The sequence below is a fragment of the Rosa chinensis genome, chromosome 7, assembly GCF_002994745.2.
Source record: "Rosa chinensis cultivar Old Blush chromosome 7, RchiOBHm-V2, whole genome shotgun sequence".
NCBI lineage: Eukaryota > Viridiplantae > Streptophyta > Magnoliopsida > Rosales > Rosaceae > Rosa > Rosa chinensis.
In genome coordinates this window covers 33,602,576-33,618,024 of record NC_037094.1, presented here as the reverse complement: position 1 = coordinate 33,618,024, position 15,449 = coordinate 33,602,576, and the positions used below count along the sequence as shown (strand labels likewise).

Here is a 15,449-nt window from a genome sequence, read left to right as displayed (position 1 = left end):
CATCAGCTATGACCAGTTCGTCAAAGCTATTAACAGCCGTGAACAACAGAAACCTATACCAAAATCATCGCTAGGGATTTGACGAACTTGAAGAGATCTTCGGAGGCTTTGGTCTCGATTTTGTTACCGTTATGCAGGTCGATGGCTGCTAGATTAATGGCCTCCATATTGGGTCGTCATCTTTTGCGGGCTCCTTCATCGTCGTGGGATCAACGAGCTTGCTGATTGGACGGTGGTGGTTTTTGACTGTTCATCTTCTTCCATGTAATTGAATTGGAGGTTGTCCATTACTTCCCATTCCTTCGCTCACGAAGGAAGTGAAGCCGCTGCTACACAGAAAATTGTTAGATAGATAAAAATTGAAATTTTAGGGTATGGGAATCTCAATTTGGGGATTTGAGGCTTCTTTGATTAGATTTCTCCCAATTGAATCAAAGAGGAAACTAATGAAAGCTTAAGCTAGCTGGGGGAGATGAATCGATCGAGCTGATAGCCAGCTCTTGCTACACTAGGTCAGGAGAGAACAATTGAAAGAGGCTTACCAATGAACAACAGTGAATGAATTCTTCGACCCGTTCCTTCTTCAAATCAAAGAACAGTGTCAACAGATTCAACTATCCTTGTCACTTAGCTAACATATCTTCTCTGTCCAAAATCCAAGTTGGGAAGTGCTTGTAGCTTCTGTCTCTTCTAGGGGAGAAGACCCTCTCTTAGCTAACAGGAAAGAATTTATGAGTTTGTGTGGAGAAAAAACAACCTAGCAGGTCGAGAGAGGCGCCATGGAAAGAAAGGATATAGCTAGTTTTCAAAAATTTTAACCAAGTGTGGGAAAAACACGGGGTCTTAGCGGGCAAAAGGGTGAATAGGTTTGATTGTGGTAAAAAACTATTTTGGTCAGACTAGGTCATACTATTCCTCCATTTACTCAGATAACATATAAATGTTGTCCTAATTTTCAACCTTTAATGAGAATTTATCAGTTTTCTCAAACGACAGTTATCTGTCGTCCTACTTTTTCAACTTACAAAAAAGATGAAAAAAACTGAAATAGTATGAATTCTCATGCTATTCAGACAACAGAATTAATTTATATGTTGTCTGAAGAAGTTTAAAAAATTCAGACGACAAAAAACAAGAATTCTGTCGTCTGAAGGCATTATTGGCATAGTGATTGCAGAACTTTCGGTTTTAAAGGTTGGTTTGATTGTGAAACAAATAAAAGTAAATAGATGAAATAACAATTACTTAAGCTGTGAGAGATCAATAAAGAAATAGAAGTCAGGGAATGCATCCACCACCAATCAATCATGTACACTAGTCATGCTCTACACCTAACCTATTTTCTAATATGCAACCAAGGATGATGCATCTCTAGATTTAACAACAAGAAATCATTCAGAATTAAAAAAATTAGATACCATAAGACATCAAGAGTCGACGTGTCACAATTAATCTAGAAATCTAATAAGATGTTATGGAGATTTGCTACTCTAGTCTCTAGAAATCTTGAAGGGACCTTATTTAACGAGCAGACATCAATCATTCATAGCAGTTAAACCCTATATATACATTCTAAGTTGGTCACTGAAGAAAATATATAAAGAATCTATCGATGTAAAAACATAAATTAGCTTCTCATCCATTTGATAAATAAAACAAATCAAAAGTCATAAACTAGTTATACAATCATGATCAGGGCTTCAACAGCCCCAACTCTTAAGAAGTTAGTTACTCACAGTTTGGAGCGAAAGCTCAAAGACGTTCATAGCAAAGAAATAAAACAAAAACAAAAAAAATCCTAAAACCTGAATTGAAAATCGTTGGAAATCGATTGGTTGAAAAAGTGTGATTGACTAGTTGAAATGGCTCTGAATTGCTTCTTATGTTCGGATTTCTTACATGATTCTCGTGCGCAAGAGTTTATTTGGATGTTTTTCTAGGCTTTTCTATTGCTCCTTGAGTTTGGGCTTGAGATTCCTTGACGTAGAAGAGAAGCCAAATTCTTAATCCTCTAGTTGATTTAAGATTTTTCACATCACTTGTCCAATAAAAATGCATCATGTCATCTTCAATTACTGAATATTCTTTTATATTTGCTATGTTAGTTTCATCCTTGTGCTCTCCTTGATCCATCAAGGATTCCTTCTTGGGTTATGACTTCTAGCTTTCCCTTATTCGCGCATATTTTCTCCTTTTTATCTTATTTTCTCATACTTGGTCCAAAAAGCCTAATAAGCATAAAAGTAAATAAATAAAAGAAGATAGAATAAACTAACAAAAATTAACATAGGGATTATCATTATCATTATGAACGTCGCATAAAATACTCCTATTAAATACCCCCATACTTAAGCTTTGCTAGTTCCTAGCAAACGAAGAAAACTAACTACGCAAGACAGAGAGACCTAATGTCATCCAAACATCTCATTAACGCGCACACATATAGTCAACAAGCTATTTAAGCATTCATATTATAAAATCCACAATCTCACTTAAAAAATAATTTATTTTGATAAACATCATGCTTAAAATATCATGCAAAGACAATCAGAACAAATGCAACAAAAGAAAACTCAACATCCACATGGTTCAAACAAGCTTCAACTTAATTTCTCATATGGATATATATGTAAAACAAACAACTCACGTAGAAAGTATGACAAAAAAATTCTTTTTGAATATATATTTTTGTTTTCATTTAGATTTCACGAACGATATTAGGATATGACCCATAAAATTAAGCCATAGGCTCATCCTAATACACAAATCTCCAAAGACCAACTGACATACCCCTATAATCAAAAAGGTCTTTAATTTCAAAGTCATAATGGGGCCAAGGGTTAAGGTTTAAAGAAAGAGAAATCACAGTGATTCTAAAGAAATTTAGCAGAGCATAATAAATGGTATAAGATATGTGAGAATCTTGATATTTCTTCAAGGTAATCAACTGAACACATGAAGGAAGTAATATTTTCTTTTTCAAGGCAGATGTCATCTTTTTGGGCATTTTACTTTATTCTAACCCTCAACAATTACAACATAAAATATATCGAATCCAAGGAAATTTTGCTTTTCGGTTCTTTTAATTTTTTTTTCCTTCTATTCACACTTTTTTTTTTGATAGCCTTATACATGTATTTTTCCCTTATAAGTTTCAGTGAAAGTTCAAGATTTAGGGTTGACTTCAGATACTGGGGATGCTTATGCATTCCCAGATGAAGATGAATGTAAAACTAAAGTTAAAAGGCCAAACATTATTGATAAATCTGTGCTATGAATTACTTGATCTCATTAGCGTCTCATTTTTCCACCTCCATACAAACCTCATGGGGTAAAAGTAATTTATGATGAGATAGCAGTAAATTTGAATCCCGAACAAGAGGAGTTTGCAACAATGTACGCATAGCATGTGTATCTTCATTTCATTCATCGTGAGACAACACTTACAATTTTTTTTGGAAAGAATGGCAAGAAGAGTTTCGAAGTGAGCATGCAATCAAGAACTTAAAAAATTACAACTTTCGATATATAAATACATGGCTCGATGACGAGTATAAGAGGAAAAAAAACATGAAGGGCAAAAGAGAAGTTGCGAGAAGCGGATGAGATAATAAAAAATAAATACGCATATGTGAATGGTAAAAATGTAGAGATTATCACGCTATTGCATTGAACCACTGGATAATTTATAGGCCGTGGCAAGAACACAAAGAATGGAATGTTCAAAAATCGAATCTACCCAAGTGACGTTGTCATCAACATTGGAGATACAAGTCAGACTCTACACTGCTCCATTCCTGGATGTTAGAACGTAATTCTCATGTTAAATAACTCGCATATTAGAAAGATTCGATTACCATAAAAAGAAAATACATGACCCTGAAAGATTGCAGCAGTTATAACATTTCATAATTTGACACCGCGAGGAGAGTAAAGCACTATCAAGTAACAATTCACAATCGATTTTACCAGTCTAAATCTTATGATTAAGCAATGATCAATTGCTACATATCTTATCTATACATTGGCTTTAAAACCTGGGCATGTTAGGGATGATGAAATCACTGCACCTACTGTTGGATGTTGCACGCTAATGGTAAAAAATATAATTATACATGAGTTCTCATGTTCGGAGTTTAAATTTACTGGGAAAGCATCGGTGGAATATGAGAATGTGATTGAAGTTGAAATCCTTGTGCATGATGTAATTAAAGAATTCCAGCTCGGAAAATCTTTTGAAGACAATTTGTTTGATAAGTTGGATGCCAAAATATTGAATAGATAATTAGAGAACTTAGGATAATATTTTGACCTCCACCTTAAGGCAAAGACATTCTGCAAATTCCCGAGCTTCTGGAATGATAGATGATTTGTTGAACAAGGAAGAGTTGACAAAAAAAAAAAAAAACAGAAGAAGAGAAGATTGTTGTTTATTGGAATGCAAACAACAAATTGTTGTTTATAGAAGAGAAGTTTGTTGTTTATTGACAACCTTATTTTTGAAGTGATTTCAATATTTATACTCTTATTTTCACATATTTTTATGTGAAATTATAGCAAAAAATTCTTATACACATATTGCATCAATATTGTCAACGATGGATGTCCTTACGGGTTGGTATATTTTCAACCTGAAATCTTAATAGACATAAACGGATGAGTGGCCTGTTTAAAAGTTTAACGTTGTTAACGAGTTAGTAACTCGTTTGCCAGGCCTAGTCTAATCACTCCCCAAAAAAAGAAACATTTATAGTTTTTTGAAAATTTCTAATAAAATATGAATCTCATAAAAAAAAAAACTTTAATTTGAAAACAAAACAGAAAATCTGTAATTTTTTTCAAGTTGGAAATGTATTTTATTAGTATTTAGACAAATATACCCTAAACTTTAACCACTTTTAATGGGAGATTTGACTACAATAAGTTATGTGAATAACGGATTTTAAAGTGAGTGAGTTAAGTGATATCTTTTAAAACATAGTGAGTTAAATATTGAAACGTGTTCTAACTAAATGACCACTGATTGGTACGTGATTTCTTTTCCTAAACATTTTGCTACAAAAAGTGAGTGAAATCTTAAAGAAATAGTAGATAACTTCCACATTGACCCATCCCAGACTTCGAATCCTTAAATACATTTAAAGTTACTTATTTTAAATGTGTCATGCCTGTATTTGAGTTATCTACAACCTGATGAGACCCTTTTAACAAAATAGATTAGACGGATTCAGTTTGTGTTGGTGGGTGGACATGCAAGTGACCTGCTTTATTTCATGTGGATTTCGAATTGTGTCGAAAGAGTGAGTCTATTCAAACCTCTCAATTTGCGATCTCCTCCCCTATTAACAACCCTATTTTCGAAGCGATTTCAGTATTTATGCTCTTATTTTCTCCTATTTTTTTATATGAAACAAATTATAACAAAAAATTTCTATACACTAATAATTGTCAACAATAGATGCCCTAAACTCTTCGGAGATGATATGTTGATTGTTTTGACTAGTGGAAGTGGTGACTTGGACACCATTACTAATAATGGCAAGCCCGGTTATTAAGTATGCAATCACGATGGACGAGGGCGCACTTAGGGTCTGATGTTTTGACTTGGACAACTTATTGTAGTGTTATTGATAGAGATGTGTGATGTTATTTCAATACATTTAAGAGTAATGATTGTGCCTTTGGTGATGACTATATGACAAGGGTTCTAACATGGAGGAACAAGATGCTGGTTGTTTCAATTAGAGGATGTGTGATGGCTTAGACACCATTACTAATGATGGCAAGTGTGATTATCAAATGCCTATTTATGGTGGATGATGGCGTACTTCGGGTTATATATTTTGGTGTGGGTAACCTATTGTGGTGGGATGTACCGTACATTTGCCAATAGCTATAGGCAAAGATTTTTGCCTGCACATGGCGGCGATGACATTGTTGTTTGTGACTACGACAACTATAATCATTTATGAATGTCATCTAGGGGTTATGATTTTTTGGGTTATTTACTTTGGTGCGAGCTTGTGCGGATACATGGTTTGCTAGTTGCTATATTTACAAAATACTTAGACTAGTCCATAGCATTTCCTTACCTTGAGGGAGAGATACATATATTTTAAACAGGAGTTGATTTACAATAATGTAACATAAAAGTTGTCAGGTCTTAGAGGGTCAATGTGGTTTAGGATGGAGTCAAATTTGATTCTTTAGTAGGGTTAATGAACTAAAATGAGATTACCAAGCTTAAATCCTAATAAGAAACATTATAAAGTGTCGTTACGTAGACAATGCCACCAATTATAAAAGTCTCAATTATAGTACATCTATGTAATCGTAAATTCCCAAGTTAAGATAAAAAAAACTACCAAGCAACCTGCCAATGAGAGCCAAAGCATATGATCTTCAATTGCCTCAACTAGGGGCAGCTGCCACATTTGAAGTTTTGAACCATAATTGACAATCCTGACCAAATCTAATGCGTAATAGTGAAAATCGTGTCATTTTTAGGTCGAGCCAAACACTGAGAGTGATTGCTCAGAGCACATAATCTCCACCAGAAATCCGATCAACAAAAAAAAAAATTTTAACAAAAATTAAACTTTCAACCTGTTAAATGTTTGACTATTGATACAAAGTTTTTTTTTTTTTTTTTTCTATATGAAATCAAATTCAAATTCTCTTTAGTTTAAAAAAAGATAAAGAACAATTGATACAAATTTTGAACATAAATGGAGTAATTGAGAGTTGAGACCAGGACTCCAATGACCACAACCCCGACCAACCTCTCTAAAATAGACAATTATATAATTGTTTCCTTCTTTTTGGGTCACTTCATTCTTTATTTAAGGCTCCTCTTTCCATTAAAAAACTCCAAAAATTCATTCCCATCTAAAGAATCTATCTTTCGCTTTCTCACATTGATTGAGCTTCTTTATCTTTCTCCTCCTTCCTTTACCTTCTTTTCCATTATCGCCCAGATCGCTGTTCTCCATGGCCAATGCCCCTAATGCTCATGTAAGTTCTGCTTTTCCTTCTTTTGCCTTTCAATTCAATCCAACCTGCTTCTTTCCTAATTGCATCTTCACCTCCTTAATTTCTCCGCAACCACTACAGAGCTCTCTGCATATGTATCTGCAAAAATGGGGCTGAATCTCACTAGGGTGTTGATTTCAGTAAGCTGCAACCTTTATTAGGCAACCCAATGCATAAAGTTTCGTTCTTTTGTTTCAATTTTGATTTTGATTTTTGTGTTAGTGGAGGATTAGGTACAGTAGGTATTATTGATTTGTCATCGATTTCGTCTTGTTCGCTCTTCTTTTCTATGTTTGTATTGTAGTCTCGTTTTATTTGGAAATTGGTAATCTTTTGCTCTTTGTTTGGTTGCTGAGAAAACCGGAATGGATGAGAGTAATGCACTTGTGATTGTGTTTCAATTTTCTTTTCTTTTTTTCCTTCTGTGAAAGTATTTTTGAATGCTGAAATTGCTAAGGTTTTAAATTTCTGGCCTTTGTGATTGGATCGGATGTTGGTCTCAAATTAGAGTCACAGTGTTTGTTGAGTTTTAATTTACTGAAAGTAGAAATGTCTTGACTTATCATGCTTGTTGCTCGTTTTTCAATGATATTGTTCGACTGATGTTGAGTATGTGGTACATGGCTTCATTGCTTATATTATGACTAAGATTTGGAAAGCCACGAGTATATGTAGAAATGTGTCTTTACTTTCCTTGTCTGGGCTAGCGTTCTTGATGAGAATCTTATGCATATGCTTTATCTTCCACCAGGGCTCATGACATTTGCAAGACCGTGTATGCTTTTCCTTTCAATGACTAAAGAACAGAATGTATTCAGAGAGACTATCTGATGAAGAATCTCTTCATCAAGATTTTGCAGCTTTGAGGGTATCAAGGCGTCTGATGAGAACTGTTAGCCAGAAGTTGAGGAAGAAGGGTCAGAAATCTGGAGGAGAAGAGGAGGATGATTTGAAGGGGATATCGTTGAGATGTCTTACCTTGTATGGTAGAGGTGGGGGTTGCAAAGTAGGCGCTGACACAGGTGATGAGTTTGGGGATCCAAGTACCAGGAGGAGGTCGAGTGCCAGTGATGAAGGAAAGGGATACCGACCTATATGTGGCACTGAGGAATCTGGAGTGGATTGCTTCTCGTATGGGATGAGGGAGCGATTTTGGAAGAAGCATAACAGAAAGGAATTTGAGCTTGAAGAATCAGTAAGACATAGCAGAATGCACATATTTCTTCCAGATGATATCCTTGAACTGTGCTTGGTGAGGCTCCCACTAACTAGTCTCATGACCGCACGCCTTGTGTGTAAGAAATGGAAACGGTTGACCACTACTCCTCGATTCCTTCATATGAGACGGGAAGGTTCACATCTGAATCCGTGGTTGTTTCTGTTTGGTGCTGTTAAAGATGGTTATTGCTCTGGTGTGATACATGCATTGGATGTGTCTCAAAACCAATGGCATGGGATAGATGCTGATATTCTAAGGGGAAGATTCATGTTTTCTGTTGCTAGCATCCAGGATGATATTTATATTGTTGGAGGCTGTTCTAGCTTGAACAACTCTGGGAGGCTGGATAGGAGCTCATTTAAGACGCACAAAGGGGTGATGATGTTTAGTCCCTTAACTAAGTCTTGGCGTAAAGTTGCATCTATGAAGCATGCAAGATCAATGCCTATTTTAGGAGTTTCTGAGGTCAGTTTTGATTTTTCAATCATTCAAAGCCACCACAATCGACAAGATAGACGTATCCCCAGGTCCCGGGTTGGTGGGGTGTCAGATGTTTATGAAGATCCTCACAGGCTGTCCCTGAGGCGTCAAAGTAGATATGCAGTTGATGGAAATGAATCTTCAATCTTGACCAGTAGAAAGTCATACAAGTTTATCAAACATAAAAATGATACCTCAGGCATGAAGGGTTATAGAAGATTTGTGCTTATTGCTGTAGGTGGTCTTGGACCATGGGATGAGCCTTTGGATTCTGGAGAAATATATGATTCTATATCAAATAAATGGACAGAAATTCAAAGGCTGCCTTTGGACTTTGGGGTCATTTCTTCTGGGGTAGTTTGTAATGGGATGTTTTATGTCTATTCTGAAACTGACAAGCTCGCAGGATATGACATAGAACGGGATTTCTGGGTTGGGATCCAAACCACTCCCTTCCCACCCCGTGTTCATGAATATTACCCAAAACTGGTATCTTGTAATGGCCGGGTTTTCATGCTCTCTGTCTTGTGGTGTGAAGGGGATGGTCAAATAGGCCGGAGAAACAAGGCTGTTAGAAAATTATGGGAGCTAGATCTCATGTATCTCAACTGGTACGAGGTCTCTGTGCATCCTGATGCTCCAATGGACTGGAATGCTGGGTTTGTTGCAAATGGAAATCTGATATTTGGCATTGAGATGTTCAAAATATTTGGTCAAGTATTGGATTTTTTCACTGTATGCGATGTGTCTGACATGGAGATGAAATGGAGTCATATCTCAAGGAACCATGTTACTCGTGAACTGGATGCTTCTTCATGCATGACAAAATCGATGGCTGTGCTACATCTGTAAATTACAGGTGGCTGTATCCTCTGTATGTTGTAATTCACAGAAACAGGAAATTACACGCATGATCATGACCTCTTTCTCACAAGACCATTTTGGGGCGTACCTGCTGCTGGCAAATCCAAGAGGACACCATTTTGGGGCGTACCTTTGTGTATCCTTTATTCTTTGGGTACAGTTGATGTGTATCTTGGTGATGGATTTCAATGAGTTTCTTAAGAAAACACTGAAGACAGCAATCTGGTATGCCCATGCTCATCCTCATGTGCTCTTGGATGTAATTTCTTCACCAACATGCAAATATTGATTCTGTAATTTAAGTTCCGACGCTTTGTTAATTTTTCCACCTCATATGTTGAAACCAAATTGAATTTGTGTGCTCTTGTTATTGTATTGAATTTTATTGGTGGCTTTCTTGCAATAAATTATCAATATTTTCGGGCACTTGCCTTTTCACAGTAGGATCTTCCGATCTTGGGTATCTGGTACTAGGTTGGTCAATTTCAAAGAGCATCAGTTTAAAACACTGTTAATCTCAATTGGCAATTTTAGGTTGTATTTTTTTGGCATCCAATGCAAATTTTAATGTCAGGAAACATGTACTGTTGACATGGGGAGAACTTGAACGGGAGTTCAAAACATGGTATACCAATATTATTCAGTTTTACTAAAATAATTCTCTCAAAAAGTACAAAACTATTAAATCAATGAGAGATGAGTACCCCCAGTGCTACACAAGATGAAGTTCATAAACAGAAACCAAAGTTGATTGTCATATCATTCTTAAGAACAAATCAACACTTTGAAAACAAATGAAAAATCTGTATACAGCAATATATACCGTCCCATTTGCAGCTTCGCAAACCACACAACAAACCACTAGAAGCTTGCTATCCTGCACTTGGAAACACTCCAGAGAAGTTTGGTAACCTGTCGACATGCTTCAAAGCACGTTCGGCAATCTGTCGGGTTCGATAGTCACCATGCTGGAATGCATCAACAAGTGCGGTACTCACATTTGGATCTCCAGACACTTCATAGGCTATCTCATCGCTCCGCAATAGTCTCTCAACTACCCAAACTGCCCTCCTCCTCAGATTCTCTGTCCGTTTCTCTAGTAACACATCTAGAATGGGTCTGACTCCCTCTGCTTCACACAATACCAAAACCCCTTGTTCAATATCAACCCCATCATCCAACAAAGTAGACAATGCTGCAAGGGCTGCTTCAACCACCTTCTCATTTGTGTGGTCAAGAAGAGCTACCAATTTGTCCACAGCCTGTCCTTCCAAGAGACAAAAACTTTCTCTAAGTGAGCATGTGCCACGGTGAAGCCGACACAGTCCATTTATGGTAGGTTGCTTGCTAAAGCATGGGAAAATTGAGGCACAAACACCAGGGGTAGGCAACTCGGGAAATCTTGTCAAATTTTTGGATTCTTGTGATAAGTTCTCCAATGCTGCGGCAGAACTCATCTGTACATTGTCCAGTCCATTGGATTGAAGAAGCTCAATGAAAAGGGCTGCAACATTAAGCTCACGGCAGAGTGTAATTGCATCTTGCTCATCAGCCAACACAAGAGTAACCCTTTCTAGAACCCGTACAAGCCCTTCTAGAAATGGTGTGACAAAGCGGCCCCCCTTAGTCCCTCCTTGTCGTATCTTAACTACTCTGGAATACACCAGTTGGAAGGCACCTTCATCTAGCATTTGTCGGGCGAGGCCCAGATCCCTCTCCGGAAGTTCAGCTAAGAGGCCAATGGCTGCTGCTTGCTCGTCAGTGATTGAAATATTTTCTGATATTACTTTGATTAGGCTGCCAAGTTGGCCCACTGTGCCACGTAGAGCGTCAGCTAGTTCCTGACCCACGTGTGGGGAGAGGTTTTGGAGAAGTTTAATGCAAGCCACACGCAACTCCTTTTGTGGAGCTTCAATAAACTGCACCAAACTAATAATGGCGCCAGAGCTTTTAATGGCGGCAACAACACTCAAAACAGTAGAAGGAGAGCCAGTGAGTCCAACAAGAACCTGGAGAAGCTTGCACTCGATTGCTGGGCCTGTGTTGCTAATTAAATGTAGTAGATTATGGACTATGTCTTCTGAGACTAGAGTCTGGTGATCAGGTCCAACTAATATGGAATCAAAGTCATAGTCTGAGTAAACAATATTAGCAAGAATTGTTGCAGCAACCTCTTTGAGTCGCATAGGAAGCTGATGAGGGCCAACAGTAAAGAGGTCTTTGACCAGAGATGGAAGTATTCCTGCCTCTATCAGCACCTTGGCACTTGCCTCACAAGATGAAATTTGGTTTAGAGCTTTCAAAGCAGCTTCTCTTGACTGCATATTACCACTTCTCATGATATTGATCAAAGATGAACCCAGACTTTTAGCCACTAGGACCTTTACATCATTGTCCAAAACCAGGTTGCCAAGGAAATTAGCCATCGATAGTTTAGTTTCTGGGGGGCCTGCAATCACAATCAAGGAAAAAGGTTGATGCTTCATATATTAACCAGAGAAACATAGTATGAGAAAGATAAAACAGAAATATCCCGGTTTAAATTACCTAGAAAAATGAACAGACAAGTACAGCTCAAACTTAAACCAGAAGTCCATGAGGAATTTCCCAATTATCCCCTCAATAGATATAACACCAAAGTACTTGGTCAGACATGACAGAGATGTAATAATTTGCACAAGAGTTTACATCATGAAGTTAGGGGATGGACAGCAACAAAAGTATTATGGTTAAAACTAATAAAAAGTTGTCCCGTAAGAAGGATGTTATTCAAATCAAGAGGACAGCAACAAGAGTTTACATCATGAAGTTAGGGGATGGACAGCAACAAAAGTATTATGGTTAAAACTAATAAAAAGTTGTCCCGTAAGAAGGATGTTATTCAAATCAAGAGGACTTTTTAGACTTCTTCAGAAACAAATACAATGGGAGATGCTTATTCACCCTCTATACAGCTATGGCCTGTTTAATATGAGAGAAATTAGCCAAGGAGTATTTTGCCTGTTTTGCTGTCCTGCATTTTGCTGTCATAGAGAAAAGCATCAAGTTTAAGAGAAGTGCAAGTACCTTCAAGAATTTGTGTCAGAAGAGCCTGCAGTCTACCATTTTCAGCCATCTGAAGCACATTGCTCTCACACTTCTCCAGATTCTCTAATGTTCTCTCAGCGTTCTCAACAGTCAAAACGTTATCTGATTTGCTGCTTGTCATTCCAACCAACATAAGAATTGCTCCGGGAATTGAACCAATCTTCTCACATAAGGCTTCGGATTTGGATAGTTCATATAGCAAAGAGACAGCTTCCTCTCTCTCTTTAGATTGCTCATGAGACAAGAACTTTACTATTGAGCGTACAGTGTCCCCCTCTGCCAATATTTCCTACAACCAAAGAAAATTTAATAACAGGGTCTATCATAGCAAATATACGGGGAAACCAGAAAAATTTATTTGGAAAAAAAGAAAGCGAAACATATAGAACTACCTTATTTTCAGAATCGTCCTCTACAACAATTCTTAGGGTGTCCAAAGATTTACACCTAACTCTACGACTGCTGCTCTTCAACATGTCAATGATCATGGGCAACAATCCTGCATTTCGTGCAATGTGCTTATTGGATCTGCTTTTCTTGCAGATTTGCTGGACATACTCCAAGGCCAAAAGAATATCATCTTCTGAACTGCTCGAATTCAATGATTTACGAGCCATATCAAGCTGAGCAGCTTCATTCCTAGCACTCCACTCTTCAATGGTGTTTCGCAAAGCTATGCTCGGCTTCAATTCAGCGCTTTTTAATTCTCTTAGTGTGAGTGGGCACTGTAAATTCCTTCCACTCTCCCTGCACTCCCTGAACCACTTTTCAATTGCTTCGCGTTCAAATGTTTGCCCATTTTCTAAGGTAACGGGGTCCCGCATAACTTGCTTCGTTAAGGGGCAAAAGAATGAATCATAAATAGGCTCAATGTGCAGCCTCTCAAATCTATAGCTGTCATCTGACTGGCTGCCGGCGTCATAACTCCCCTGCCAGCTTTCAGCCATCTCAGCTAATCACCAACTGCAACATAGCAATTTCGCAGAAAGATTAACCAAATTTCCAGTAATTGTAAATCTATTGATACAACTAAACCAATTTGAAACTAAGAGACAATCATAACAAAATGAATGAAAGGTGTTTGGGGCGATTCCATTTTCATCCAAGGAGGAATGAAGTGTGTGATCCTTACATGGACATTACAGATATTAAACTATGAAGGGATGCAACTTGAAAATGTCATGTTTCAACCAATACCCTATGAGACCCATGAGTTTGAAGGCATAACCAAATATTCCATATTCTTATTTCTAGCAGACCATGAAATATAATGAGTAATCAACCAACCGCTTGATATGACCTCGTAGCATTTATTTGATTCCCACTGAATAACAAGTGGTATAAGAAAGATGAATGGAATAATTGGACACTGCAAAACTAAATCTTATAACAGAGGGTGGATACAGATTCATCAAAGCGGGTTTCGATTTGAGTAATCTCAAGTTAGTTTATCTTCCATTCAGGTAATCTAATTACACCTTAAAAGCTGCTAATATAACAGACGCCTCATCAAGTAGAGCTACGCATTTCTTATTTTGAAGGGAAAAAGAAAAAAAAGAAAATAAAAAAAACCAAAGAGGAAATGTAACAAGAAGCATATATACCCCGTTTATAGACTTGTAGTCAAAGTTGGTATAGGGAAGAGAGACCCCAATTCAGGTCTGAGAATAACTGCACAGATGAAAGCAGAAGAGCACATAAAGCCCATGTTGTTCCATTGAAAAGCCGAATTTCGATTTGGGAAGAGGAAAACAAAATTAGGGTTTTGTTTGATTTTGAAACACTTGGTGTTGTGAGTTGATGATAATGTTGTGGAGAAGTTGGGTTAATAATTGAGGGGGGGGAGAGAGAGAGAGAGAGAGCAAAAGGCAAAGACCCAAAAAGGGGAGGATTGTGGGTGAGAGGCCTTGTTGGCAACAAGAATGAGAATGAGAATGAGAAGGAAGGAAGGAGAGAGAAGAAGAAGAAGAAGAAGAAATCATTTGATGGTTTTTGTTTGTATGTATGTATGTATAAATGAAATGAAAATGAGAGTGGAGAGAGAAAGTTTGTTGACTGAAGAATGAGAGACTATTCTCTCTCTCTCTCTCTCTCTCTCTAAAACACAACACAAGTGAAGCTCAAGCACAGTTTCACCAGCCGCCGACCCCACTTCGCCCGCGCGCGTACCCAACTGTTTTTTTTTAACTACCGGTTAAAAAAAGACCTCAAAAACGACGTCGCCTCCTTCGCTTTCCTTTTTCCTTTTTTTTTTCGTTCCTTTTTCTTTTCTCCTTCCCAATCATTGGTGATTTTCTCTAGGACTCTCAAATGGCGCACCTTTCTCCACTCTACCCGGTAAAGGTGTCAAATGAAAAACGAAACGGTTAAAAAGACAAAATAAAAAATTTGCGCACATTGATAGGGTGGTTGGTCGAATCTTCTGAGGTTATACATTTATATATTCAATAGACTTCACACTTAGTCTGAGAAAGTTCAAAAAGAGAGAGAACATTGCGTACATTTAGATTTATCTTTGAACACTAAATAGAGACATTTGTGTATTTACTTTTTTTTTTCTCTTTTGAATTGAATTGAAACTTTTTGTTTTTGGTTTCCATTTATTTTCTGTGTGATTTGACTTTTCAACTACATATGAACAAAAAGCTATATTAACATCTAGTAGGTATACGCGACGACAAATTTCAGATTCGATTGATTTTTTCAGAACTTTATAATCTTCTTATATAACTCGTGCAAGACTTTTTACCACACTAGGATGATCCAA

General features: G+C 37.3%; 2 protein-coding genes across 3 annotated transcripts; one reads left to right on the top strand and one right to left on the bottom strand.

The window, feature by feature from the left end:
• The first annotated feature begins 6,857 nt into the window (after positions 1–6,857).
• LOC112178567 (F-box/kelch-repeat protein At5g42350) lies at positions 6,858–10,033 on the top strand. 2 transcript variants are annotated; one of them, XM_024316719.2, is made up of 3 exons: positions 6,860–7,014; positions 7,114–7,172; positions 7,784–10,033. In XM_024316719.2, the coding sequence occupies exon 3, from the start codon at positions 7,841–7,843 to the stop codon at positions 9,581–9,583; it is 1,743 nt and encodes a 580-aa protein (XP_024172487.1). In that variant the 5' UTR covers positions 6,860–7,014; positions 7,114–7,172; positions 7,784–7,840; the 3' UTR covers positions 9,584–10,033. The 2 variants fall into 2 exon arrangements, with proteins under 2 accessions (XP_024172486.1, XP_024172487.1); XM_024316718.2 differs by lacking the exon at positions 7,114–7,172 and having other exon boundaries at positions 6,858–7,014.
• Positions 10,034–10,205: 172 nt separating this feature from the next.
• On the bottom strand, positions 10,206–14,677 carry LOC112178566 (U-box domain-containing protein 44). Its single transcript, XM_024316717.2, has 4 exons — positions 14,289–14,677; positions 13,075–13,645; positions 12,662–12,971; positions 10,206–12,044 (listed from the first exon to the last, which is right to left on the bottom strand). The coding sequence occupies exons 2-4, from the start codon at positions 13,627–13,629 to the stop codon at positions 10,468–10,470; spliced, it is 2,442 nt and encodes an 813-aa protein (XP_024172485.1). The 5' UTR covers positions 13,630–13,645; positions 14,289–14,677; the 3' UTR covers positions 10,206–10,467.
• Positions 14,678–15,449: the final 772 nt, after the last annotated feature.

Excerpts from the sequence above, each read along its gene's own strand:
- LOC112178567 (XM_024316718.2), top strand. The coding sequence starts at position 7,841 with ATGTATTCAGAGAGACTATCTGATGAAGAATCTCTTCATCAAGATTTT.
- LOC112178566 (XM_024316717.2), bottom strand. The coding sequence starts at position 13,629 with ATGGCTGAAAGCTGGCAGGGGAGTTATGACGCCGGCAGCCAGTCAGAT. Across the intron at positions 12,972-13,074 it reads AGGACGATTCTGAAAATAAG|GAAATATTGGCAGAGGGGGA; the intron begins GTAGTTCTATAT and ends CTTTGGTTGTAG. Across the intron at positions 12,045-12,661 it reads TCTGACACAAATTCTTGAAG|GCCCCCCAGAAACTAAACTA; the intron begins GTACTTGCACTT and ends TTGTGATTGCAG.